Source organism: Lissotriton helveticus, chromosome 1_2 (genome assembly GCF_964261635.1).
Source record: "Lissotriton helveticus chromosome 1_2, aLisHel1.1, whole genome shotgun sequence".
In the NCBI taxonomy this organism is placed as follows: Eukaryota; Metazoa; Chordata; class Amphibia; order Caudata; family Salamandridae; genus Lissotriton; species Lissotriton helveticus.
In genome coordinates this window covers 457,691,784-457,717,231 of record NC_136058.1, presented here as the reverse complement: position 1 = coordinate 457,717,231, position 25,448 = coordinate 457,691,784, and the positions used below count along the sequence as shown (strand labels likewise).

Here is a 25,448-nt window from a genome sequence, read left to right as displayed (position 1 = left end):
AGGGACTTCAAGTCCGAAAGCAGAGACTGAGCCACATAAGTCCCATAGGACAGAGTCTGGCAAGTCCCTGGCCATATCCTGAAGAGGATAGAGCTTCGCCATGAAGTGAGGAAGCAAAATGCGATCCGGATCCTTTCATTCTTGGTCAAGCACCTCCTTGACACATGGATGAACCAGTATAACCACAGCAGCAGAGCACTGGAACTGGCGAAGCAAGGAACTCCCAGAAATACTAGGGGCATCATCAGCAGGAAACACCATATTAGCTTTCACATGACCCAATAAGTCCGGAAACATGTCATTGTCGACATATTTGCCTTTCAGCACATCACCCCCAATCACTCATCCTCAGAAGCAGAAGAAGACAAAGGTGGTGGGGCCCGACCAGAGGACTTGGACTGAGGAGCACCACCCATTTCCAACATGGTCTCCTTAATGAGACGCTTCATCATGGCATCACCACCCCTCGAACGCCACCTGGAGCACGGAGGAGAAGGAGAAGAAGAAGATGAAGCCGAAGAAGAGGATGAGGAAACATCAACATGCCTGCTCTTCTTGGCATGTTTACCCATGGGGAACAGGAGCAGGACCGCAGGCCCACGAAGCACAGCAAGCCAGAAAGACCTCCTCCATAACTGGACCAGTCAATGAAGCCCCAGAAGGCACTACCCAGGTCACAGACCCCAAAAGCAGGCAGACCCCTAAACGAGGACAGAGGCAGGAAGCCAAGGAGAGTGACAGCACCAAGCAGAAACTGGAAACAGCCCAATATACTGCAGCACCTCACACCAATAGCCGGCTCAAGAATAAATGCAGCAGAAAGCTAAAAACGTGGGCAGTATAAATAGTACAAAAACGCTACGCGATACTCACAAGAGGGCTGGCAAGCACCCCACACCACAGCCGCCAGCCACAAGTGAAGAAACGCCTAACTTCCTGCACCAAACAAAGGAAGTCAGGCAATCCCTGGAAGGGAGCGCCCCAGCCACACAGGGGCTGCCGCACTCCCGGAGACCAGAACAGGAATTGCCGTGCCCCGACATGCCCAGCAAGCAAGGAGGCGCAACAAGGACATCAACAGCGTCCCCTGGAACCATGCAGGAACTGCCTGGAGGCGTCAACATGGCACCCCCCAAGCCCGGCAGGGGGGGAGACCAAGAACAACCAGCACAAACCTGGAGCTCAGCAGCAGGTAAGCACCAGGAGCGAGCCACTTCTTACCCTTGACCCTGCAACCCTTGACCCTGCTTTCAGGCAGGTCGGTCCCCACGCCCCCTAGCTCGACCTGACTGCGCCCGTGTTCCAGCCCAGCTGCTGCCGAATTCAAGGCCCGCCTCCACCCACAGGCTACCACCTGTGCCTCATCCCTGGTGGCCAGTGGTAGGCCTTAGGTTTGCTTTTTACCGCTTTCACTGTGTTTGCTTTGCAATTTCTGCCCGTTTAGCATTGTATTTATTGTGCTTGTTCCTCATCTGTGTCAATCAATCAATCAATCAATCATATCATTTGTAAAGCGCACTATTCACCCATGAGGGTCTCAAGGCGGGGAATGCTGCTACTGCTCGAAAAGCCAGGTCTTGAGGAGTTTTCTGAAGGTCAGCAGGTCTTGGGTTTGCCGTAGGTGGATGGAGAGGGTGTTCCAGGTCTTGGCGGTGAGGTGGGAGAAATATCTGCTGCCGGAGGTCGCTCTTCGGAAGCGGGGGACTGTGGCGAGGGCGGCGGAGTAGAGCTGGCGGGTGGGGGTGTAGAAGCTGAGTCATCTGTTGAGGTACGTTAGTCCAGTGTTGTGGAGTGCCTTGTGTGCGTGGGTGAGGAGCTTGAAGGTTATCCTCTTGTTGACCTGGAGCCAGTGCAGGTCTCTCAGGTGCGGTGTGATGTGGCTGCGGCGAGGGATGTTGAGGGTCATGCTTGCAGAGGCGTTCTAGATGCGTTGGAGGCATCTCAGGAGTTTGGTCGAGGCTTCTGCATAGAGGGCGTTTCTGTAGTCCAACCTGCTGCTGACGAGGGCCTGGGTTAACGTTCTTCTTGTTTCAGTGGGGATCCACTTGTAGATCCTGCAGAGCATGCGGATAGTGTTGAAGCAGGAGGAGGAGACGACTTTGACCTGTTTAGTCATGGAGAGGGTGAAGTCGAGGATGACCCCTAGGTTGCGTGCGTGGTCGGTGGGTGTTGGGGCGGTTTCCAGTGCGGTCGGCCACCAGGAGTCATCCCATGCTGAAGGGGTGGATCCGAGGATGAGGACCTCCGTCTTGTCCAAGTTAGCTTCAGTCGGCTGTTCCTCATCCGTATAGTGACGGCCTTCATTCCTTCATGAAGGTTGGTTTTGGTGGTGTAGGGGTCCTTGGTGAGGGAGAGGATCAGCTGGGTGTCATTGGCGTAGGAGATGATGTTGAGGTTGTGCCGACGGGCGATGTGGGTGTGCGGTGCCATGTAGATGTTAAACAGAGTTGGGCTGAGGGATGACCCCTGGGGCACGCCACTGATGATCTCCGTGGCTTCAGAGCGGAAGGGGGGAAGGCTGACGCTCTGTGTTCTGCTGGAGAGGAAGGAGGTGGTCCAGTCCAGGGCCTTCTCTTGGATCCCGGCGTTGTGGAGGCGTGTTCGTAGTGTGTGGTGGCAGACCGTGTTGAAGGCGGCTGACAGGTCCAGGAGGATGAAGGCTGCCATTTCTCCGTTGTCCAGCAGGGACTTGATGTCAATGGTGGCAGCGATGAGGGCGGTCGCGGTGCTGTGGTTGTTGTGGAACCCGGACTGGGAAGGGTCCAGGATGTTGTTCTCCTCGAGGTAGTGGGTCAGTTGTTCATTGACGGTCTTCTCGATGACCTTTGCCGGGAACCGGAGCGGAAAGATGGGCCGGAAGTTCTTGAGTTCTTTGGGGTCCGCCTTGGGTTTTTTGAGTAAGGCGTTGATCTCGGCGTGCTTCTTGCTCTCCAGGAAGCTTGCTGTCTTGAAGGAGGTGTTGATGACTTTCCAGAGATGGATTGAAATGGCTGTGCTGGCTTTGTTAAAGATGTGGTGTGGGCATGGCTCTGACTGAGATCCAGAGTGGAAGGTGTTCATGATCTTGATGGTGTCGTCATCGTTGATGTTGGTCTAGGAGAGCAGGTGGTCAGTGCGGATGGTGGCCGTGGGGGCAGAGGTCACAGGGGTTGTCGGGCGATCGTGGCGTTGAAGCTGTCGTGAATGTCTGCAATCTTGCGGTGGAAGATGGTGGCCAGCGAGTCGCACAGGTCTTGCGAGGGGGGAACGTTGTTGGTGTTGGAGCTGGGGTTGGAGAGTTCCTTCACGATATTGAAGAGCTCTTTGCTGTTGTGCACGTTGTTGTCTAGGTGGTCTTTGAAGGAAGCCCTTTTGGCAGATATGATGAGGTGGTGGTGTCTGCTGGGATAGTTCTTGTGGGCTGCGTGGCCTTCCGGTGTTCGTTCACGGAGCCAGATCTTCTCCAGCTTTCGGAAGGTTTGCTTGGAGGCCCGGAGGTCTTCAGTGAACCAGCTGGCTTTCTTGTTGTTGTGACTGTTGTAGGGTTTCTTGATCGTGGCGAGGGTGTTGGCGCAGTCCTTGATCCACTGTCTGAAGTTGCGGGTGTCAGGGTCGGTGGGGTCAGCTGGTGGGTTCTGGGCGAGGGTGGTGGTTAGCTGGTCTTCGGTGACTTTGCTCCAGCAGCGTCGAGGTATCTGTTGGGTGCAGTGGTGTGTGGTGGGTTTCTTGAAGGTGGAGTGGATGCAGTGATGGTAGGTGCAGTGGAGTTCGGTGGTGTGGTTGAAGGAGACGTGGGGGCTTGCGGAGAAGATGGGGTCAAGCGCGTGACCCCGTCTCCCCAGACGTTGCCTCCCTGACGGAGACCTGGCTGAACCCCGCCTCAGCACCCAACATCGCCATAGCCATCCTGAAAGGCTACAAGATCACCCACAGGGATCGCACCAACGGTGTAGGAGGAGGAATCGCCATCGTCCACAATAACACACTCAGAGTCTCGACCAACACCGACAACACCCTCACCACTGCCGAACACCTGCACTTCCAGACCCACACCGACTCCAATACCAACTTCAGAGGAACCCTCCTCTACAGACCTCTGGACCCTGACCACAGTTCAGCGACTCCATCGTCGACTTCATCAGCACACCCGCCCTTGCCTTCACAGACTACACCCTCCTCGGGGACCTGAACTTCCACCTCGCGAACAACAACAACACCCACTCTACCTCCCTGATCGACAACTTCACCAACCTTGGACTCAGAAAGCTCATGACAACACCCACTTACGCCACAGGCCACACGCTTGACCCCATCTTCTCCGCAAGCCCCCACGTCTCCTTCAACCACACCACAGAACTCCTCTGGACCGACCATCGCTGCATCCACTTCACTTTCCGGAAACCCATCACGCACCACCGCACCCAACAGATGCTTCGCCACTGCTGGAGCAAAGTCACAGAAGATCAGCTCACGACCACCCTCGCTCAGAGCCTATCCACTGACCCCGACACCGCCGCCCGCAACCTCAGACAGTGGATCGACGACTGCGCCAACACCCTCGCCCCGGTCAAAAAACCCTCCAACAGCCACACCAGCAAGAAAGCCACCTGGTTCACCGAAGACCTCCAGGCCTCCAAACGAACATGCCGAAAACTGGAAAAGGACTGGCTCTGCGAACGAACACCGGACAGCTATGCAGCCACAAGAACGTCACCCGCAAACACCATCACCTCATCAGATCCGCCAAAAGTGCCTCATTCAAAGACTGCCTAGATAACAAAGCACACAACAGCGAATAGCACTTCAACATCATGAAGGGACTCTCCAACCTCAGCTCCAACATAAACGACATTCCACCTTCGGAAGACCTGTGCAACTCACTGGCCACCTTCTTCCACCACAAGATCGCTGACATCCATGACAGCTTCAACGTCACGACCGCCCCAACAACCACTGAGACTTCCGCCCCCACGACCACTACCCGCAGCAACCGCCTGCTCTCCTGGACCAACATCAACGACGAGGACACCAGCAAAATCATGAACACCATCCACTCTGGATCACCGCTAAACCCTTGCCCACACCACATCTTCAACAAAGCCAGCACAACCATCGTACCCCATCTCTGGAAAGTAATCAACATATCCTTCAAGACAGCAACCTTCCCGGAAAGCTGGAAGCCCGCCGAGATCAACTCCTTACTCAAGAAACCCAAGGCGGACCTCAAGGACCTCAAGAACTTCAGGCCCGTCTCCCTGCTCCTGTTCCTGGCGAAGGTCATCGAGAAAACCGTCAACAAACAACTGACCCACTACCTCGAGGAGAACAGCATCCTGGACCTGCCCCAGTCCGGGTTCCGCAGCAACTACAGCACTAAAACTGCCTTCATCGCTGCCACTGATGACATCAGGACCATGCTAGACAACGGAAAAACAGCGGCCCTCATCCTCCTAGACCTGTCAGCCGCCTTCGACGCGGTCTGCCACCAGACACTACGAACACGCCTACACTACGCTGGATCCAAGAAAAGGCCCTGGACTGGACCACATCCTTCCTCTCTGGCAGAACACAGACCGTCTACCTCCCCCCTTCCGCTCCAATGCCACCGAGATCATCTGCTCATCCCTCAGCCCAACGCTGTTTAACAACAGCATGGTACCTCTTGCCCACGTCGTCCGACAGCACAACCTCAACATCATCTCCTACCCCGATGACACCCAGCTGATCATCTCCCTCAACAAAGACCCTCACACTGCCAAAACCAACCTCCACGAAGGAATGAAGGCCGTCGCCGAATGGATGAGGAACAGCCGACTGAAGCTTAACTCGGACAAGACGGAGCTCCTCATGCTCGGATCCACCCCTTCGGCCTGGGTTTACCCCTGGTGGCCGACCACACTGGGAACAGCTCTAACACCCACCAACCACTCACGCAACCTAGGGGTCATCCTCGACTCCACACTCTCCATGACTAAGAAGGTCAACACCATCTCCTCCTCCTGCTTCAACACCCTCCGCATGCTCGCTAGGATGTACAAGTGGATCCCCACCGAAACGAGAAGAACAGTCACCCAGGCCCTCGTCAGCAGCAGGTTGGACTACGGAAACGCCCTCTACGCAGGAACTTCGACCAAACTCCTGAGAGGGCTGCAATGCATCCAGAACACCTCTGCACGTCTGATCCTCGACATCCCCCGCCACAGCCACAGCATCATCACACCCCACCTGAGAGACTTGCACTGGCTCTCCATAAACAAGAGGATACCTTCAAGATCCTCACCCACGCACACAAAGCACTCCACAACACCGGAACAGCATACCTCAACAGACGACTCAGCTTCTACAACCCCACAGGCCAGCTCCACTCCACTGGCCTTGCCCTCGCCGCAGTCCCCTGCATCCAAAGAATGACTGCAGGTGGCAGATCTTTCTCCCACCTCGCCGTCAAGACCTGGAATACCCTCCCCACCCACCTACGGCAGACCCAAGACCTGCTGCCCTTCAGAAGACTCCTCAAGACCTGGCTCTTCGAGCAGTAGAAGCACCCCCCCTCCCCCCAGCGCCTTGAGACCCTCACGGGTAAGTAGTGTGCTTTACAAGTGATCTGATTGATTGATTGATACTGTCGGAAGACAGAAAAAAAAACAGAACAGGAGGAATGCTGGGTAGGGTATGTTTATGTACTCCCAGTGGGGAGGGGAAGGGGTGTACCATCATTCCTTCTTTTTTTTCTGTAAATGAGGTAGATTATCTCACTTGTTAAGTATGAAGGGGACGAGGACAGGAGGGACGTGGGGGTAATATTACATTTTATGAATCAACGTTTGTTTGCCTTATCTGCGCTGATAATGTAAAGGATGGGCCTTACAGTGAACCCCTCTCTCTGTTTTACTCAAAAGCCCTGGAAGGAGCTGCATCTTACAGAATTGTATCTACTTTAGGAAGAACTAATGACTTGCTTTTTAAAGTTGTCTTTCAGGGCCGTAACAGGGGGTGCTGAAAGCTGCACTAGTTTCAGGGAGCTGGAGAGATGTTATGGCGATAGGAAACCCCACTCAAACCACAATAATGTTCCAATCTTTCTGGTTAGAAGAAACCAGAAGTGCTTGAATTAAGGGAGGTGTTGTAAGTGTCAAAGGTGACTTATGAACAGTGAGTAAAGACAGGAGTTGGTATTTGAGAAGATCTTAAGTGAATAGAAAGGAACGAGAAGAAGTGTGTGAATGGAGTTACTTTTGTTGTATACTTCGCAAAGAGTTACTGGAAATTTTGCAGCCCAGCTGATTCCATCTCTTTTTCTGAACTCTATTGTTGGTTAAATAAAATCTTGACCATGTGCGTCTATCTTAAGCAAAACCTCAAGCACTTGGGTGCTCCGTGAGCGCCCTTACTTTGCTAAGTTACTCTGCTAACACTGTTAAATCACCTCCTTTTCAGATATTAACAAGATGTCACCTGATCAACAGAACTTTTAGTTAAATATCTGTGTATGATGAAATATTTCTTGCTAAGTTTCAAAGGCGGTAAAGAAGATGGGTGCGATTTACTAAGATTTTGCGCCGTGTTTGTGTCACAAAAGTGGCACAAAACAGTGAAAAATATTTTTTCCTAATTTTCATATCAGCAAATAACGTAAAAGTAATGTGAAGCATTGCATAGCACTGCTTCACGTTACTTTGCGCCATGGGGGCCTGCTAAGGCTGATGCATGGGCATTCCCGTGCAACCACCCATGGTTTCTCACGCTAAACCCAATTGAGCAAATACAGTAGATTGGGTTTAGCGTGAGAAAACTGTGAACTTTTAAACTAGGCGCAAGCATTTCTCCTTCCTTTTCCAACTTTGCATGCGTGGTGTACTGTGCAACACGCATACAAAGTGGGAAAAGGTTTCCCTCATGTCTGGGTATAGTATTTTGTACAGGAAGGATGTCCTTCCTGTACAAAACCAATGCTGGACTAACACACACACACACCCTACCGCTCTGCTGCTAAGGTGTGTGCATGGCACAGGGCAGCTGTAATCAGTGCCGGCGCAAGGGAAAGGGAAGGTGAGAGCCATATCTTTGAAAACATGGTGCTCTCATGCTCCCTCCCTGTCACGCAGTGCAGCCTTGGGGGTGTGGGGACTGCGCTGTATTGCGTGGAGATTTGGTAAATCTCCCCCGAAATGTCCTTAACTACCAGTTAAACATTGTGAATTCTTATTCCATTATGTTTCAAGTCAGTAATTTTAAATATCTTTACATCCAACAGAACACAAGCCTTGAATGTGTGAAATGACCATCAATAATGAAGCGAATGCTGTAAATCTTCAATACCAGCAGAAATAATGAGCTTCAGTATTCAGGAAAACATCAGCGCAGTCGGCAACAGAGGAACCTGCACACACACTGGCAGATCCCGGATGAAGCATCAAGGGCAGTTCAGTGATTGTAAGAGTCTGAGCTGTGCACCTCCACGCCACAAGATGAAGAAATGACCTTAGGAAAATTACGGCAACAACAATAACAAACCGCCTCCTGTACAAACAAGTGCCTAACACCAGCTTTCATCATCGGATCGGTATGATGTGATTACCGCAGTGCTCTGTTTTCTAATATGATGACAAGCCATCATTCCGTGCTCTGGGTGAATTGTAAACTCTTTCTGGCCAAACCACAGTAACCAGAGAAGAGCACAACAGAGCGGAGCCAAACAACTGCTGGGTAAAGGAAAGAGGAGTTCTTATATCTACAATACAACAGACTGTCCCAATTTGCACCTGCCAGAAGGAAGATACATCTTTACCCGCAAGTGTACAAAGCCATAATCCAATCTAAAGGCACAATCGCCTACAAAGACACCTTCTACGTATTTGGAGTGTGGCAAATATTTGGTGGCTATTGCATTTTATTTTTAAAACAGAAATCAAACATGCAAAATACTGCACACATATAAAGTGTGTGAGAAAAACACAAATGCTTTATCAGCCATGTTGGCCCATCAGGAAATGCAGTCATGGCATGTAGACAAATATATACCCGACCCACAGACACTAACCAAGAAAGAGGAATCACACACATACAGCAAGAGCTTTAGTTTGACATCACAACTCAAGCTTCATCAGCACACGAACACAGGACAAAAACCATTCAAGTGCAGTGAATGTTTAAAGAGCTTTAGTAGGTTATCAGAACTACAAAGACACCAGCGAACACACACAGGGGAAAAGCCATTCAAGTGCAGTGAATGTGTAAAGAGCTTTAGTCAGTTTTCAAACCTCCAAAGTCATCAGCGAACACACACAGGAGAAAAACCATTCAAGTGCAATGAATGTGTAAAGAGCTTTAGTCAGTTATCAAGCCTTCAAACACATCAGCGATTACACACAGGGGAAAAACCATTCAAGTGCAGTGAATGTGTGAAGAGCTTTAGTCAGTTATCACACCTTCAAAAACATAATCAAACACACACAGGGGAAAAAACATTCAAGTGCAGTGAGTGTGTGAAGAGCTTTAGGCAGTTATCAGACCTAAAAATTCATCAGCGAACACACACAGGGGAAAAACCCTATCATTGTAGTGAATGTGACAGTAGTTTTCGCGGCTATTCAGCATTAAGGAATCACCAGCGAACACACACAGGGGAAAAGCTATTCAAATGCAAGGAATGTGGGAAGAGCTTTGGTCGATTATCACAGCTACAAAGTCATCAGCGAACACACACGGGGGAAAAACCCTATAATTGTAGTGAATGTGACAGTTGTTTTAGCGGCTATTCAGCATTAAGGTATCATCAGCGAACTCACAGGAGAAAAGCAATTTAAATGCAGTGAATGTGTGAAGAGCTTTAGTCGATTCGAAAACCTACAAAGACATCAGCGAACACACAGTTATTGTGAGAGGAATGAATTAGGGAAAAATAAATTTCAAATTATGTGGGACATTGAAATACCAGATGATAGAAGACCCGACTAGAGGTAAAGAAGAAAAACAGATAACAGTATTTGCAGAATTAAAAAAGTTTTTTTTTTTCAGTGATTGTTCACTTCCGTACACATAGCAAAGCGGCATGATGTAATAGGATACACTGTGGAAGTCGAGCACAATGTGTTTTTAAAGAAAAGAAACATTCTTGATTTTTAGTTGGTAAAGAAGAGATACAAAGAAAACTATTCCATCGCACCTGACCACACTACCTGTAAAAGCAACACTGAACAATACTGGGACTAACAATGATATTTTCTGCTAACTTGTCGGATTAGTGATAAACCCTATAAACCAAACACACCCAGAGTGGACATGTTGTCAGGGCTCTGGAGATGGGAAACGTCATTGGTAAAATGTATGTATTACTATTAACAAATGCCACTGCAGTATATGTAATGAACTAAAGCGAAGCACAGGTGTTCAAGAAATAACCTATTTTTAGATATAAAAGAGCATATACCTTGTTATTAAGTAGTGTTTGCTGCATATTTTACACACTGTTATCGGTTGATGGATCAGCTCGTGCCTCGGGCCTTAATACTAACTGTGACCCGTGGCTCCTCTCCGACTTGGCTCTACCTGTTCATTTTGTGACTTGCCAAACTCTACTTTTTACCAGAATTGAGCCATTGTAAGCAGTAGACTCGGTTTGAAGAATGTGGGGAAATAGTGAAATCCCACATCAAAAGCATATATGTGGCAGGACAAACAGTTGCACTCCCAGAAACTCGTCTTCCACACTGATTGTTCCTTGTCCTCAAATGTTCTGAAGGATTTGTCGTATGAATGCCAGAGTGGCAGTGACATTCATGAAGCTAACGCTAACAGGAATGTATGAGAGATAGAGAGGGGGATAGATAAAGAGAGCGAGAGAGACAAAGAAAGGGGGAGAAAAAGAGAGAAATGGAAGGAGGGGGAACGACACGTTATTTGTACTTACATAAAAATAGAAGAAGCAGCCAAATACATGTCAATGTGTGACATCACGAGAGAAACGGGCTGAACACCTGTGAATTTATACATTTATTTTAATACATATAGACCCATGTCATGCCAATAAATAGCGTACAAGGAAGGAAAATAGTGAAGGAGCCATTATCATATGCGAATTACAATGACGTCACAAGAAGTGATGTCAGGCCCTTATAAGAATTTTCACATGAAAGGTTGACGGCCTGTTTTAAAAGAAAAAAACAAGAAACATAAAGTAATGTAAAAATAAGTTTTTAATTTTCAGTTTTTATACATCATGTGTTTTTCCGACTATTAGTTTGTAACTAAACTCCGAAATGACTGAAAGTGTAAATATTTTCAAACAGATATGTGGAACTTGGAAATTACATTTTTAAACAGTTTTCAGTGAATAAATAAAATGTGCTTTTAATTTGCGTTTGTTTCCTGACGTTGTTCTTTATCCAGCCCTTAAGCCCCAACGTGTTTCATAATTGCAATGTATTAAGCAATAGAATGGGCTAATTTTGTCAAGTTCTCTGTTCCTCTCTTGCGCCACTCACACAAACAAACACTCAGAGGCCTGTGTCTGCAGTGCTGGGGCACAAAGTAACAATTATCAGTCGCAGGCTAAGGAGCTAGGTGGAACTGAGTCCCGTTTCTAGATAATAGCGGGGGGACCCCTTCAAACTGTGGCTACCCCCGACTTTTGCCGTGCTGATAAAGCAACAGTGAATTTGAGTAATTTGCTATGAATTGAAATGAGATAAAGAGAAGAAGAGAGCAAGGTGCAGGATATATTAAAGAAAGTTAAAAAAAAGACACACAAGACTTTACCCTGGTCTATGTACAAGCATTTTTCGTAAACAAGTTGTGCTGTGCGTTGTGAGCAGGCTGTCACCCCCCTTTTTATGTAAATGAGCTTCTGTTACCTGACACCCCAGGCTCCCATCTCTTCTAGCGCGGATGATAATGTGAGCACTGTAAGGTAATCGCAAATAAGGGCTATATTGAGAAACAATCGGCCTCCAGGTCACAACGCTGTGGTTATGTAGTTCTTTATCAGTTTTTTTAAATTTACTTTATTTTGCAGCATTTCTCCAGGTTACTTTTTCTCAGTATTACACTTCAGGTTGCTTATAGCTCTCGATCAGTTAAACGTGGTGTTTGATGTAGGATTTGTTGTTAGTGTCCCTAGACCATGTCCCAATCCCTTTGTCCTTGATTTTTAGGCATGTGTTCTGTCCACACACTGGTCTAGGACGGGCTTCTCAAGGTAGAAGGCGCTGTAATAGGAATAATAAATCAGACATATATGAAATGGTATGTAAACAAATGTGTGCCTTTCAGTTATCAGGCACCACCAGACTCATATCTACACATGTAATTGAGCACCAGACTAAAGTGACTCCTCCCTGTGTAAATATGTGCCATCAGTAATCGGGCTGATGGTTCCGCTGATGCGCACAGCAAATGAATTTCTGGGACTGTACGCATTGGCCTAAATTTTAATTGCTGAAGTTTCACGCAGTTTCGCTGATGCGCACAGCTTATAAGGTTTGTGGATATTGCACACTGTAAGCAGATCACTGAAGATCACCCTTAAGTAGTAACTAGGTCAAAGCATAGTACATACATCATGCTAAATGTCACTGCCCGTCCCTTCTTGTTGACATCTCCAGGAGTTACGGGTTTCAAGGTGTACCCAGATGATGTGTTCATCTTTGGTGTGGATTTTGAGGAGCATAATGGAAGCCTGAGGCCAGTATTGAAGATGTTAAGCGATGCTGACCTCACCCTTAGGGCTGACCAGTGCAAATTTGGTATCAAAGTACTTAGGACATTTTGTGTCTGCTGCAGGCATCAAACCCAAAGACTCATTGCTAAACACCCTTTGTAATTTGTGCACCCCTTTGAACAAAGAAGAGGTTGTAAAGTTTCTGGGCATAGCTGAATTTTATCACAAGTTTGTTCTGAAGTTTGCAGGGAAAAGCTCTTGTTTGAGGTCTCTCCTCCAGATGGGAAGCACATTTGTTTGGTCCAAGGGCTGTGAGGAAAAGTTTGAGTGCATTAAGAAACATCTGAATGTAGCACCTTGTCTAGGAAGTTTTGACCCTACAAAGGTATCTCATCTCATGACTCGGGGTTAGGAGCAGTTATTTTGCAGAAGGTTGATAGGGAGGATAAAGCCATTCTTTTAGTCTCTAGGCCCTTGAGGGGTGCTGAATGCAACTGTTCTGTTGTGGAGAAAGAAGCTCTGGGTGTTTTCTGGGTGGTGCGCAAGCTGAGAAAGGTTTTGTGGGGGAAAAGGTTCCGAATTCTTACTGACCACAAATCTCTTGAGGCGGTTTTCTCCAAGAAAGACATTGACTTTGTCTCTCATGGATACAGAAGTGGGTTGTGGCTCTACAGTGCTGGCAGACTTTCTGTCAAGGCTCGTGGGTGTGGAGTGTGAAATGACAGATGATGTTGAGTGGTTTGGAGGTGAAGAACTGGAGGAAGGAATTAATGTGTGTGATTAGTGAAGGGTTGATTTCCTAGAGAGAGTGGAGGGAACATCACATGATCGATTTAGACTTGCAGAAAGTCCTAACCAAGGTCACAGGTGGTTAGTGTGAGAAGAAGGGCTGTGAAGAGGTCCTCAAAGGGTTTTGGCAAGTTAGGGTAGATCTGGCAGTGGGGGTGGTCTTCTCGTCCATGGTCGTAAGTTCGTTACACCCGTTGCACTAAGGGATAAGCTAGTAAAGACTGCTCACACCTCACACATGGACAATGCCATGACAAAGGAAAGGGTCAGGTAAGCATATTGGTGGGCTGCCATGGATGTACATGTAGAGAGGTTGGTGCGTTAATGTGCTGAATGTGCGTGTTGTGACACAATATTGAAGTGCAGGTGTAAGAACTGGGGTCACCAGTTCCCCGGGGGTAGCCTGGCACGAGCAGGCAGGCACCCGAAAGCTCAGGTGTTAAGTGACTACACAGCAAACACATCCACTGAGACAATAAATGCACGCAAAGACTGAGACCACTCCCGTAAGTGTGCTTAAAATCAATGAGCTTTATATAGCCTTAGAATCAGGGCAATTAATACTCGAGGTAACAAGAACTCATTAGTGCATTTCATTAAAGCATTTTCATCAGAGGAGTAAGGGGGGCAATTCCATAACCAATATAACATTTAGCAATCATCATTCCATTAAAGCAAGGAGCACTTCACTCCATTACTATGGGCGTTTGGTTCACCTTTCAGCAAGCTTGAATAAACATTTCAGTAATCCTGAATAAACATTTAATTTATCCTGAATAAACATTTAATTAATCCTGAATAAACATTTCCTTCAATATGCATCAACATCTCTTTAGCCCAGAATAAACATTCTCCTTAAACCGGACTAACCATCCCCTTATGCAGGCTTAAGTAGCCCTCGGACAAACATTCCTCGACCCCTAGCTAGGGGCTAACTCGGCCCCACACCAGTCCCGGGTCCTAGTGTGTGTCCTGGCTCAGTTCAGAGGTCTGGCAGGCCGGCTGGCACTTTTTCTCCCTCCCTTCCACTCAAAAGGGGCTCCTCAGAATTACAACGGGCCACCAGTCCGAGGTACAGCTTTCCCCCAGGGGAGGGGCGAACTCTGGGCCTCCTCCGGCCTTCTGCCCTCATCCCCTGGGGGTTTACCTTGTCCCTACGGCTCCTCGGGGAGCCCTTGCCGAGATTCCACATGTGTTGGCAGAAGGAGGTGACTCAAGCTGGCTCCAGAGCCCTCCAGTGTTCCGGCCCTCTCCGGGCCTGGCATAGCCCGGGATCCAATGGGGAGCGAGAGCGCTGCTTCAACCGCCAATAGCGGCGCGGCCTATAGGGGCACGGCGGCTGGGACCAGTCGCAGCGCGGCGGGAGCGGAGTCTCTTCCGACGCCCCCGTCATGTGAGACAGGCAGAGAGGCTTCAGGCCTAGCGCTGCCTGTGCGAAGATCGCAGCGGCCTCCTCACACAGTCGGGCCGGGTGCGGCCCACAACAGTACGACGGCGGCCCTCTTCTGGCACCGGGGGCCGCCGGGGCTGAGGTCGGTGATGTCGGCGCCTCCCAGGGTGCGGGGCCGCAGTGGGGAGCAGGCCGGCTCAGGGGGCTCCTGCGGCACAGCGGTAGGTCGGGCGGCGCTTTTGGGGGCACAGCAATCAAGGGCCCGCGCCGGGGCGTGAAGTAGAGCAGCACTTGGCAGGTATAGCGCTTCGGGGATCTAGCGCTTCAGGGCCACCATAGTCTCGAGGATCACAGCGCGCTCAGGGGCACGAGGGTCACTAGCACCTCAGCGCTTCTCCAGGGCACAGTGGGGGATAGAGCGCTCGATGAGAATAGCACAGTTCAGTTCAATTAGGCAGTTAAACCGCCCACTGCGACAGGACAGCACAGGGCAGCTGGGGGACAAAAACAATACAGTCCAGGCAGAACAGCGCAGGGGAGGCACAGGTGAAGCCCAAGGCAGCAGAGTGGATCAAGCGCCCGTACCTGGTTGATCCCCAGTAGTCCTGGTTAGAGCAGGGGGGGGTTTTCTTGGCACCTGGTGGTTCTGGCGCCCTTTGGTGAAAGCAGTTTCTTGGTTTCTTGAAGGGGGGGGTTGAGTTGAAGGCTGCTGACAGGATTCCTCAGCAGGTTACTGCAGGTGGTCCCTGGGTTCCCCTCCCGCCGGGCCAGATCAGTGGGCTAGTTCAGTGTTCCTTACACAGCTTGGTGGGCAGCGCCTAAACCCTGTCACCCCCAGTGGTATAGGTTTCTGACTAGGCCCTACTGCCTAAATCTCCTGCGTAGGGTTCCCCAGGTCAGTGATGCCCAAACTGACTAAAAACTTTCCCTCCTTTCTTTATATATGCCCAGGTCAGGTGACCACCCTCTAAGGTGGCAAAAAAAGACTCCGCCCCTATACTAGAAGGTTCCAGGAGCTTCCCTAGTCTAGCTATGGGCAGGCAAGGCAGGCTGGTATTGCAACAATGTTTAGGGGTTCCAGCCTGCTCCTGGCAACTAGAGTGCGACTAAAAAGACCATGCTGCAGTAGCAGGGGCCAGTGGCAGCCATGTTGGGGGAAGAGAGCACCTGCACATTAGCATTGATTAGCAATGGGAAGGTGCTCGGAGACCTAAGGCCAACAAAACAGAAGATGGGAAAAATGAGGCAAGGGTGGAAAAAAAATAGGGAAAGATCATCCTAGGGCTGACAGGTCTAACAGCAGGACACAACCCATAGTTATTAGGGAACAGGCTACTGGTCCGTGGTGGACATTTCTATAGATATATTGGGACCTGTGAAGTTGAAGTCTCGTGATCGCTATTTGATTGTGTGTATTGATATGTTTTCCCATTGGACTGATATCAAGGTGGTTAATTCCGTTGAGTCTGGTGTAGTGATTGAGCTTCTAGAAGATTTATTTGAACGTGAGGGTTTCCCGTTTACACTCTTGTCAGACAATGGTGTTCAGTTCACGTCCTCAGGCATGGAAGAGTTTCAGAATTCCAGGGGGTTTAAGCATAAGACTGCGGCCCTGTATCATCCACAAAGCAATGGTGTGGTCAAAAGGCTTGTCAATATTCTTAAAAAGACTCTGCAACAAGCTGTTGCCTGTGTTGAAAGTTGGGAGTTAGGTACACTTCTCGTTCGTCCACTTGTGAAACTCCCTTTCATTTATTTAAAGGAAGGGTCTCCAACATGGAGGTCACTACATGTGGGTAACGACCAAAAGAACCTTAGTTGATGAAAAGATGGGCAGTATGGAGGACTGGAAAGAGAGAAGAGGTGATGAAAAAAAGAAAGATCTTGTATGATACAAGGAGGGCTGTGGAGAGAACATTGGTGGCTGTGGGTGACTGGGTCAAGATTAAGTCTCCCATGAAAGGCAGAGGCAGATCCAAATTCAGTCTTCCGTTTAAGGTTATCAAGGTTTTCAAAAATGCAATAAAGACGAGTGACCATAGAATTTGGAATTTAAGTCGAGTGGCGGAGTATCAGGGTGGTGCTAGTTTTGAAACTAGCACCCCAACTGGTGGGCCTGATTCGGGCTCTGAGGTGGAAGAGACTGTTGCAAGAGAAAGGGGCTCAGGGCCACTTTGCTTGAAATGTATTCCCCGACATTTGCACAATTTTGTTTCTTAAAGTGAGCTCTTTCCCATTTGCCATGCACCCCAGTCTTCTCTTTGCCTATGAAATTGCTTTGTTGAGTTCTTCAAAGAACGTAACTGCATTCTCTATAATGTCCTTTGCATTCATAGTTAAGTTTGCTTTTATTTTATTTAAGTTTAGAATGAGTAAGGGAGGAGAAGGTGTGATGCCCTGTGTCATGATATTCTGGAATGTGTGGATGGTTGCTAGGCGGTGGGCTGGAATAGAGACATTTGTCGGTCTTAGCTTGATGATGGATGGGGTCTCTGTAGCTGTGATACTTAAATAAACCTTTCTACTCTGCTTTCTGGAGAGACACACTTCACAGACGTCCATGTTAAATCTAGCAGCGCACAACCCACTGAGCATTCCTGCCGGTGTTGTACTTGATGGCATAGGTTTATTGTCAGTGGTTTATGCCATAATGCTTAAAACATTGATATTTACAGCAAATAATAAAACAATCACAATTCTTGTTCATTTAAAACAACTTACGCATAGTTCATATAAATACTACTACACTTTGCGCATAATCCATGATCTGACGTAAAGTGCTAGTACAAGCGGAAGACGTACATCACTATTAAAACCAATCAGTTAGATAAAACGGTCATTAGATCTTACAAAGCGTACCAGCTAACAAGCGTGTACCTAATGTAGTATACTTGTAAAGCGCACAGCTGCCCCAGCAACGGGGCGTCCCGGCGCTGTATAACTCTGGGGAACCCGTCCTGGCTTTCCCTGTGGGATGGTCCCTTGCTGGGAGTCCCCAAGGTGGAGCCAGGCATCCCCGGAATTGGTGGGGCCGTTGTGGAGATTAGGCAAGCTAATGCCCAGAGTTGCCGAGTGGAACCCCTGATTAGAGTAAGCACTGAAGCGAGAATTATCGAGTCCGCTGACCAAGGTCCACGACCCTGCCGCGTCGGGAATTGAACCCTGGTCCCAGGCTGACTACTGCTCTCAGGCCTGCCGCCTCTAACCAGTGAGCCACACCACTCCACTCCACCTAGGTGCAGATACCAGCGTCTCCGCCTACTCAGAGCAAGTAAACCCCTACGAAGCCTGACAGCTGTCTTATAAAAAACAGAAATAAAAGAAGAGCACTAGCCTGCTGCGCAGACGTTACCTAGTATGTTCAAAAAAACGAGGAGTTGATCAAATAATTAGTTTTGCTGACAGCCCGATGGAAATCAACCCTCAGATATGCGCCAATAGATGACCAACACCCAAGCAAGCATTTTATAAAGTAGGTTCCGGGGCATCCCCCTTAAGGTCTGCTTCCTTCTGGACCATGGGAACTACAGGGGCCGTTTTCCCGCGCCTCCTGCATCTTCGCTCTAAGGCCGGTCCCTGAGCCTCTCCCTCAGGCTCCAGGACCTCTTGAGCACCCCTACTGGCTGCCATTGACCGAGTGGTCACGCATGCCCAGTCAGGCTGACCCACCATCCTCAGGTGAGTACTCTTCTCCACCTTCTCCCAAGGTGAACTCTACAAGTCGTTCCCCAACAAACAGTCTACAGGCAAGGCAGTTCTCACAGCAACTTGAAGAGTACCAGAGACCCCCCCACTCAAAGGGAACCTGAGCCATTGGACACTGACTCTCAGTTTTGTCTGTGTTTACGACTCGGCAGAATGCATGTGGGACAACCTGCTCTTGAGACACCAGATGATGCTTGACAGCTGTCACACTGGCTCCTGTATATCTAAGAGCCCCTACCTTCTTGCCATTGATGGCCACCCACTTCCCATATTTCTTAGTGTTGTTGGGGAGTTTGTTTGCTGGGACCACTACACAGTCTCCTAATGAGACAAGGGACATCTCTACGGGACCTCCCCCTCCTTGGACAACCCACTCCTCACCCAGGGCTACACTAGCCATCTGCCGGGGGGCTGCACCAGGGGGTGCAGATCTGACAAACTGGCGACACTTGGAATCATTGGCAAAATGGCCCAGTTCACCACACTTGTAACTCTTTGGGGGCCCTCTTGGAACAGGTGTACCTGTCAGGGGCCCGGTCGGTCTCAGGGGTGGGGGAGGCTGAGAACCTTTCCATTGGTTCCCTTGGGGATTACTTTGGGGCCTCTTTTGAAACTCCCTCTGCTTGCTCTTTTCCCCCCCACTCTTCTGCTGGGGACCCTGCCCACCCTTGGCGGAGTCTCCCACTTGACCCTTGTGGACCCTCCTCATTTGGTCCGCCTCCTCAGCAAGCTTCCTAGGGTTAGTCAGCTTGCTATCAATCAGGTGCTGGCGTAGCTCAGGAAAAAAATTAATAGACAAGTGCTCCCATGCAATCAAATCAAAGAGACCTTGAAAATCATTAACGTTGCTACCCTTCACCCAACCATCCAGTGCTCTGCAGAAAAAAGTTACATACTCAACATACGTACTGTTAGGAATCTTGGTGCAACCACTGAACCTTTGTCTATACAACTCAGGAGTTAACCCATACCTGGCCATCAAAGCATCCTTCATTTGTTGATAAGAATTATGAACATCTGAGGGTAAATCCAGCAGTGTGTCCCGCCCCTCACTCAGGAATCGCCCCCACAACCCCGCTCCCCAATCTCTCTCAGGGACCCAGTAGGAAGGCATGGCTACCTCATAGGCCTTGAACCACTGCCCTATGTCATTTTTTTAAAATTCTTTCACCACTTCTTTTGGTATCTACACCCTTGATTCTACCTGCAGTGGTGCTGCGCTGCCACCAGAGGGAGTATGCTCCAAACTTTTAGCCTTCAGCTCCATCTCTCTCAATTTCATTTCATGCTCCATTTGAATTCTTCTCTCTTCCAGAGCCAGCTTTTTGCTTTCCAGCTCCAGTTGCCCATTCAATTTAAGTTTTGACATCTTCATTTCATGCATCCTGGTTTCCTTCCTGTCCGCCAATTCCTCTGGCGACAGGCTTCTACCAAAGCCATTGTTGCCCTCAGCCTGCTCAGTTTCCACCAAATCCTCAGGGTCTTTCCTTGACTCAATCCAGGCCCTCAGCGCCTTTTTTAACTCTCCCTTGAGCTTGCATCCAGCATGGGGAACTTTGAACTTTTTGCAGAAGCCCTTCAGCTGATTTATGATGTAGCTCTCTAGTCTCTCCTCTTCCCATTCAATATCTTCAATTTCAGATGCTACAGATGCTGCCCTTTCTATGCTATTTGGACCAGGCATGATTTTTCAAAAATGGAGATTTTCAGCAAAACAAGAATCAACAAAGTACGTGGTTGCGCTATTGGTCTGCACTCACTAAGTGGTGTTCACCAATTACTGTATATGAATCACAAATGCAAATTTGAAATCCTCACCGCTGACCACCAATGTTACATTTGGGGGTCTCTAGTTGGCACAGGTAAGGACTTGTGACAAGCAGGGACCCTCTCCTCTAGTCAGGATAAGGGGATTACCCTCTTAAAATAACCCCTGCTCACCCTCTAGGTAGCTTGTTGCGAGCAGACAAGACTTATTCTCAGAGGCATTATAGGTTAAGCATTTGTGAACACACACAGTAACCCTGGGGCAACACCAAAGGTGGACACCACACTAGGTATGTATAAACAATAATGATCTTTTATGTAAAGGCTTAGCACAAGATGAAATAACGATAAAAAGGAATGCCCACAATACTTAGTAGTAACCAAGAGTTCTTAAACAATGCGTAATTGAAAGTCCTGTGCACTTTGCACTGTCTGTCCGGCTCTCCCGGTGATGAAACATACCTAGCAAGAGTTAAACAGGCACAGCGGACGCTCCGGTCCGGTGCGCACACCAATGCAGTGCGAGTCTCACAGTACCTTAGATCGTTGTGTCCGACACGGACGATGCGGGGGAAAACAGAAGCGTTGCAGGCAGCGATGAGAGAGGTTGGAATCTCTTTCCGGTTCTCGATCTTCTAACACCCCGCAAGGGGAATCAAAAAACACTGGAGCTGGATTCTCTGCGAGGAGGATGGCAGCGTCTGGTCAGTGCGTCAGGCGGGGATTCGTACTTCCTTCTGAACTTGCCGTGGCGAGCCGTGCAAGTATACAGCCGTAGCTTGCCATAGTAATTGAAGGTATATTTATACCTTGAAGGTGTTTAGGAATGTCAGTTTTGACGTAAAAGTCGGGCAGAGGAACGTCATGAATCAACCCCTATGGAATAGATGTTCATACATAATAAATGAGTTCTTGGAGAAATCAATAATCCAAGCAATGGGAAGTCCTAAAGGCTTAAGAGTCTGGTTTTCCAAGAACTCGCTGTGACGTAGATGGGCGGATGTAGGTGACCATGCCTGTATTTGGTTTGCATGGATAATGCCTAAATAAGGGTATGATTTCTATGCCTATATAAGGACATTGCAAATTGTCCCTATATAAGTGCGTAAATCGGGAAACCTATATGCGGTATCTAAATCAACACACAACACCCACTCCAGTTTCGCATGAATGACATTACTAAATCCTAAATATGTCAAACATATCTAAAGTAGAGTTTTCACATGATATGCTAAAATCATTTCTAAAAACATTTAGCTAAAGCATGAATTTTAAAACTATTGCTATGTATAAAATTGCAATGGTGCTGTACATATTAAAGCAATGTTACATTCGAAGCATAAATTGGCACTGAATGCTAAATGAATGAACCATAAATATACACACATGATGAAATGGCTCGTAAATACAGAAGAAAAAAGGCCGAAACCATACATAAATCAATTGTTAGTGTCTAGAAAGTGTTTCAAAGTAATCTGTTCTCTAAGAATAGGTCTACTATAAGCAGATTACTGTGCCAAAAATGAAAAATAAAAATTTTGAAAAAGAAATTAATCATCGGAAAAAGTTCCAAGTTTAGTCTCTTGTTTTAAAAAATTGAAGGTCAAATTTAGAGTCTCGCGGTACACTGTGTGCCTTAATCAAAAGTCAGTGTTCGGAGTTGGAGAAAACATATAATCTTCCAGTCCTGTACACAAAAATTCATCTACCGTTGTAGGTGAAAGTTCAATTTACCTCATTTAGAAGATCAATCGCACACATATGAGAATCATCGCCTTCAGCATTGGACGCATCAGCAATGTTGCAATCAGATGCTACCTGAGTGTCTGTTGTTTCCTCTCGTACCTCAGCAGCAGCAATTTGCGTCTGTGAGGTCTCAATAAATGCTGTCAAAAGGATTGGTAGCCTCTGGGGACAACACATAGCATGGGCCGTTACTGGGTCAAGCAGAGCATTGGTATCCGTAGGCATGACTGATGGGAGTGTTAGACAGATGTCTAGCATGCATTCTTCACCGCAAAGCAGGCAGCGTAGGACAGGTAAGATGCAATCTTGCCAAATTGGTCTAAACAACACAAACCATGTGGTATTTAGTTCTCATAGACGAGCTAAACCTCAAATTTGGACGATGCACTCACGACATTTCATCTCCAGTAGAGCTTGCTCTATGGTGCTTGGAGTGGTGCTGGTGATTTGGCTTGCCAAATCGTAGCAGTAGGAGCAAAAAGAGTATCCCTGCAATGAGTCCCAAAAGAAGCAGCAGCCCGCCAAACAAAGAGTGCACGAAATTTGGATGTATTCCGAAGACTGCTTCAAAAAGTGTTAACAGTCCTGCACACACGTTCTTAAATACATGAACAATATCGCTCGTATCAGACATGTTTAAGATCCGTTGCAACATTTCTGAGAAATGTATAGGGCAGTTTATATTCAAAAGAGCTTGTATCTCTGCAGAGGTCCTTGCGACTTGTAGAGCATAGGTTTCTTTGGCTGAGGTCAGAGGCACAGTTTGTTGTAAAAGAATGGCTTTCATTTTGCTTAGAGTATCAATTTGTATAGAAGAGATGATCAATGAAGGCCATAGTGGCGACTCCCTGACTGTGTCTATTTGGGGGAACAAGACCTGCATACAGCAAGTGACCCTGGATGCAACCATTACTAGATATGGAATACCTGGCAACATGTCACAGCAGCTGTGATCATTCAACATAATGTAATTCCCATTCAAAAGTTGTGGAAAAGTTGGATTAATCACTGCAGCCGGTGAACCTTGCAGGTGGCAGGATAAGTTTAAAGTGGAACCATCACAGGCCCTGTGTAAGTTAATACCCTGGCATAGGAGAGAACCGCGTAGTGCGTTTTCACAGTTAATACCGCTAAGAAACACTTCACGCCCCCCACTCCAACATCTGTGTGTGTAAGGTAAATCCCAGGATGTCTTGATGTATCCTTTACCCAACCTTTCATATTTGCCTGCTGGTATATCTTTTAGGCAATACTGAAATGAAAAGTTGTAACAGGCAGAGTGATTTTACCATGTATTATCCTCTCAGTAGCTGGTTTTTCTACCACGGTGAATGGTAATCTTTCCAGTTTTTCAAAGCTAAGCACCATGTATTCTGTTCCCCTTTGTGTCAGGTTGATCTGTTTATCAGTTAGATTGAATTCTGAAAACAGTGACGTAGTATTGATTAAACGCCAAGGCACATAGCCTGCACGCACCTTTTGTAGCGTCCAACCTAATAGCATGATAGAACGTAGTTGAGATTGACCATGTTGCAACATGACCAAGTCTTGTTCCATAATGTCTATGGCAGAAGACACAATGCTGTCCAACGAATATATTCTGGACAACAGAGTTGTTAACCCATTGTCTACTATAGCGAGAGATTTCTCTAATTTAATACAATCAATTTCTCATATTCTTTCTGCAGTCTCTGCTTGGGTAACCTTCCATACTTCATTATAGGCAGGGTAGATACTAGAAAATATAAAATGTTTTTGACACAGTTTTCTTGGTGCTAGCAAGAAATCCCTAAGGTCTGCGCCTTCTTGAAGTAAAGTCAAGTGTGGTTTCACATCCTCTAGTGTAGCTTTCTGAAGCCAATCAAGACAAAGTTTCCCTACACTGTATGTTGTTATTACCCCTGGATGCAGTCTTTGAATATAGCGTGGGTCTGGCCTTTTGATGGTGAAACCCTGTATTTTGGTCTGGAATCTATCTTGACAGTTGTTTGTGTGTGTGGGCCAGAGCAAACCATTTGTTTCAACCTGGATCTGATCTGTTGTGATGCAAAATAGTATGTACATCGACCTCCCCCTGTGTAGTGCTAATACATATATTGATAAAGATCAATTCAAAATGGTCAGGCGATGTCAGTAGATGTTTCCTAAGTTAAATTTGCCCGGCGTAAAACGCCTCTAATACCATACGAAGTTATTCAATGAAGAGGCAGGCGCTGGAGACAGGAAGACAGGAAACAAGTTTTATTCCGACGGAGGAGAACACATCAGATCGGACAACAAGGTATCGTCTCGAGGTGCTCTCTCAACCTCTCTGAGACCTGGTCTTTTATACACTGGTTTAAGACATGTGAACGTCCTTTATTACAACAGGGACATTGTGAAGTATGAGAACGACATCACCGGCACCCCCCCAGTTCCGGCCCCTTCCAACACATGACAACAGTAGGGGCCCTTTCCCCTCATATGATTGGGAGGGGGCTATCACGCCGCTGAGTGTTCTGCCGATTCCTTTGGAATGTGTGCGCCTGATCGAATCTCAGGGGATGGGGAGGTCGTGATCAATAGTGGCTCCTTTCAGGAAAGGCGAGTGCATACAGTAATGGGCAATAAACTGTATCCTCGGGCTAAGGGATGACCAGCGGTTCGTACAGGCAGTCGGGCTCAGAGGAAGGGGTCATCAAAGGAGGGGTATTCATGGACGGAAAGGAGGTGTTGGTCAGGCGCGGGGTGTGATTCCCTGGGACAGAGTCATGGGAGGGGAGGGTTCATGACTTGTGCATGTGAGTGCGGGGGCAGCCAGGGTGCGCGGGGAAGGCTTGCAAGGTTCAGGGAAGTGTGCTGTCGGGCGATCGTGAACAGGGAGACCATGGTACCTAAAATGGCTGTCGTGTATGTTCATACGTGAATCTGCAAGATGGCGTAAATGATGTTCAGTACACGAACTAAAATTCCACAGTCCTCCCTTTAACATGTCTCGCCAGCTTGTCAGTTCGGATCAATCCCCATGAGACCACGCACCTCTATCTCGTATAGGGGACTCATGTGCTCAGGTTTAAAATTCAAAGTCTTTGGGCACATACAGTTGGAAATGAGTGCACATAAAGATGGTAAACATTGAATACCTAGGCAGCACCCACACAGTATCATGATTGGTATCAATATAAACGTAAACAATCTCCATCCCCAGTTCTTCAAAGTGTCCCAGAACCAGCCTCCAAGCGACCATCCTTCCTGCTCCTGGTGAACCTCTGAGGACAGTCTGTGGAGGTGTTCGATTGCTTTGTAGACTGAAGGTGAGTTATCTGGCACGTAGGTGCAACAGCTGGAGCCGATGATGCGGCATGCACCTCCACGGTCGGCCAGAACCACATCTAGAACAAGACGGTTTTGAAGAGCCACCAGGCGGACTGCCTG

The 25,448-nt window shown here is 48.0% G+C and overlaps 1 protein-coding gene across 1 annotated transcript in view; it reads right to left on the bottom strand.

Annotated features, from left to right (window-relative positions):
* The window catches only part of LOC144805726 (uncharacterized), a 180,801-nt gene extending 160,596 nt beyond the window's left edge, over nt 1-20,205 (bottom strand). Inside the window, exon 1 of the mRNA XM_078672224.1 lies at nt 19,726-20,205. Within this exon, the coding sequence (XP_078528350.1) occupies nt 19,726-20,205 (480 nt within the window). The remainder of the gene's footprint in view (nt 1-19,725) is intronic.
* Between the last annotated feature and the right edge of the window lie 5,243 nt (nt 20,206-25,448).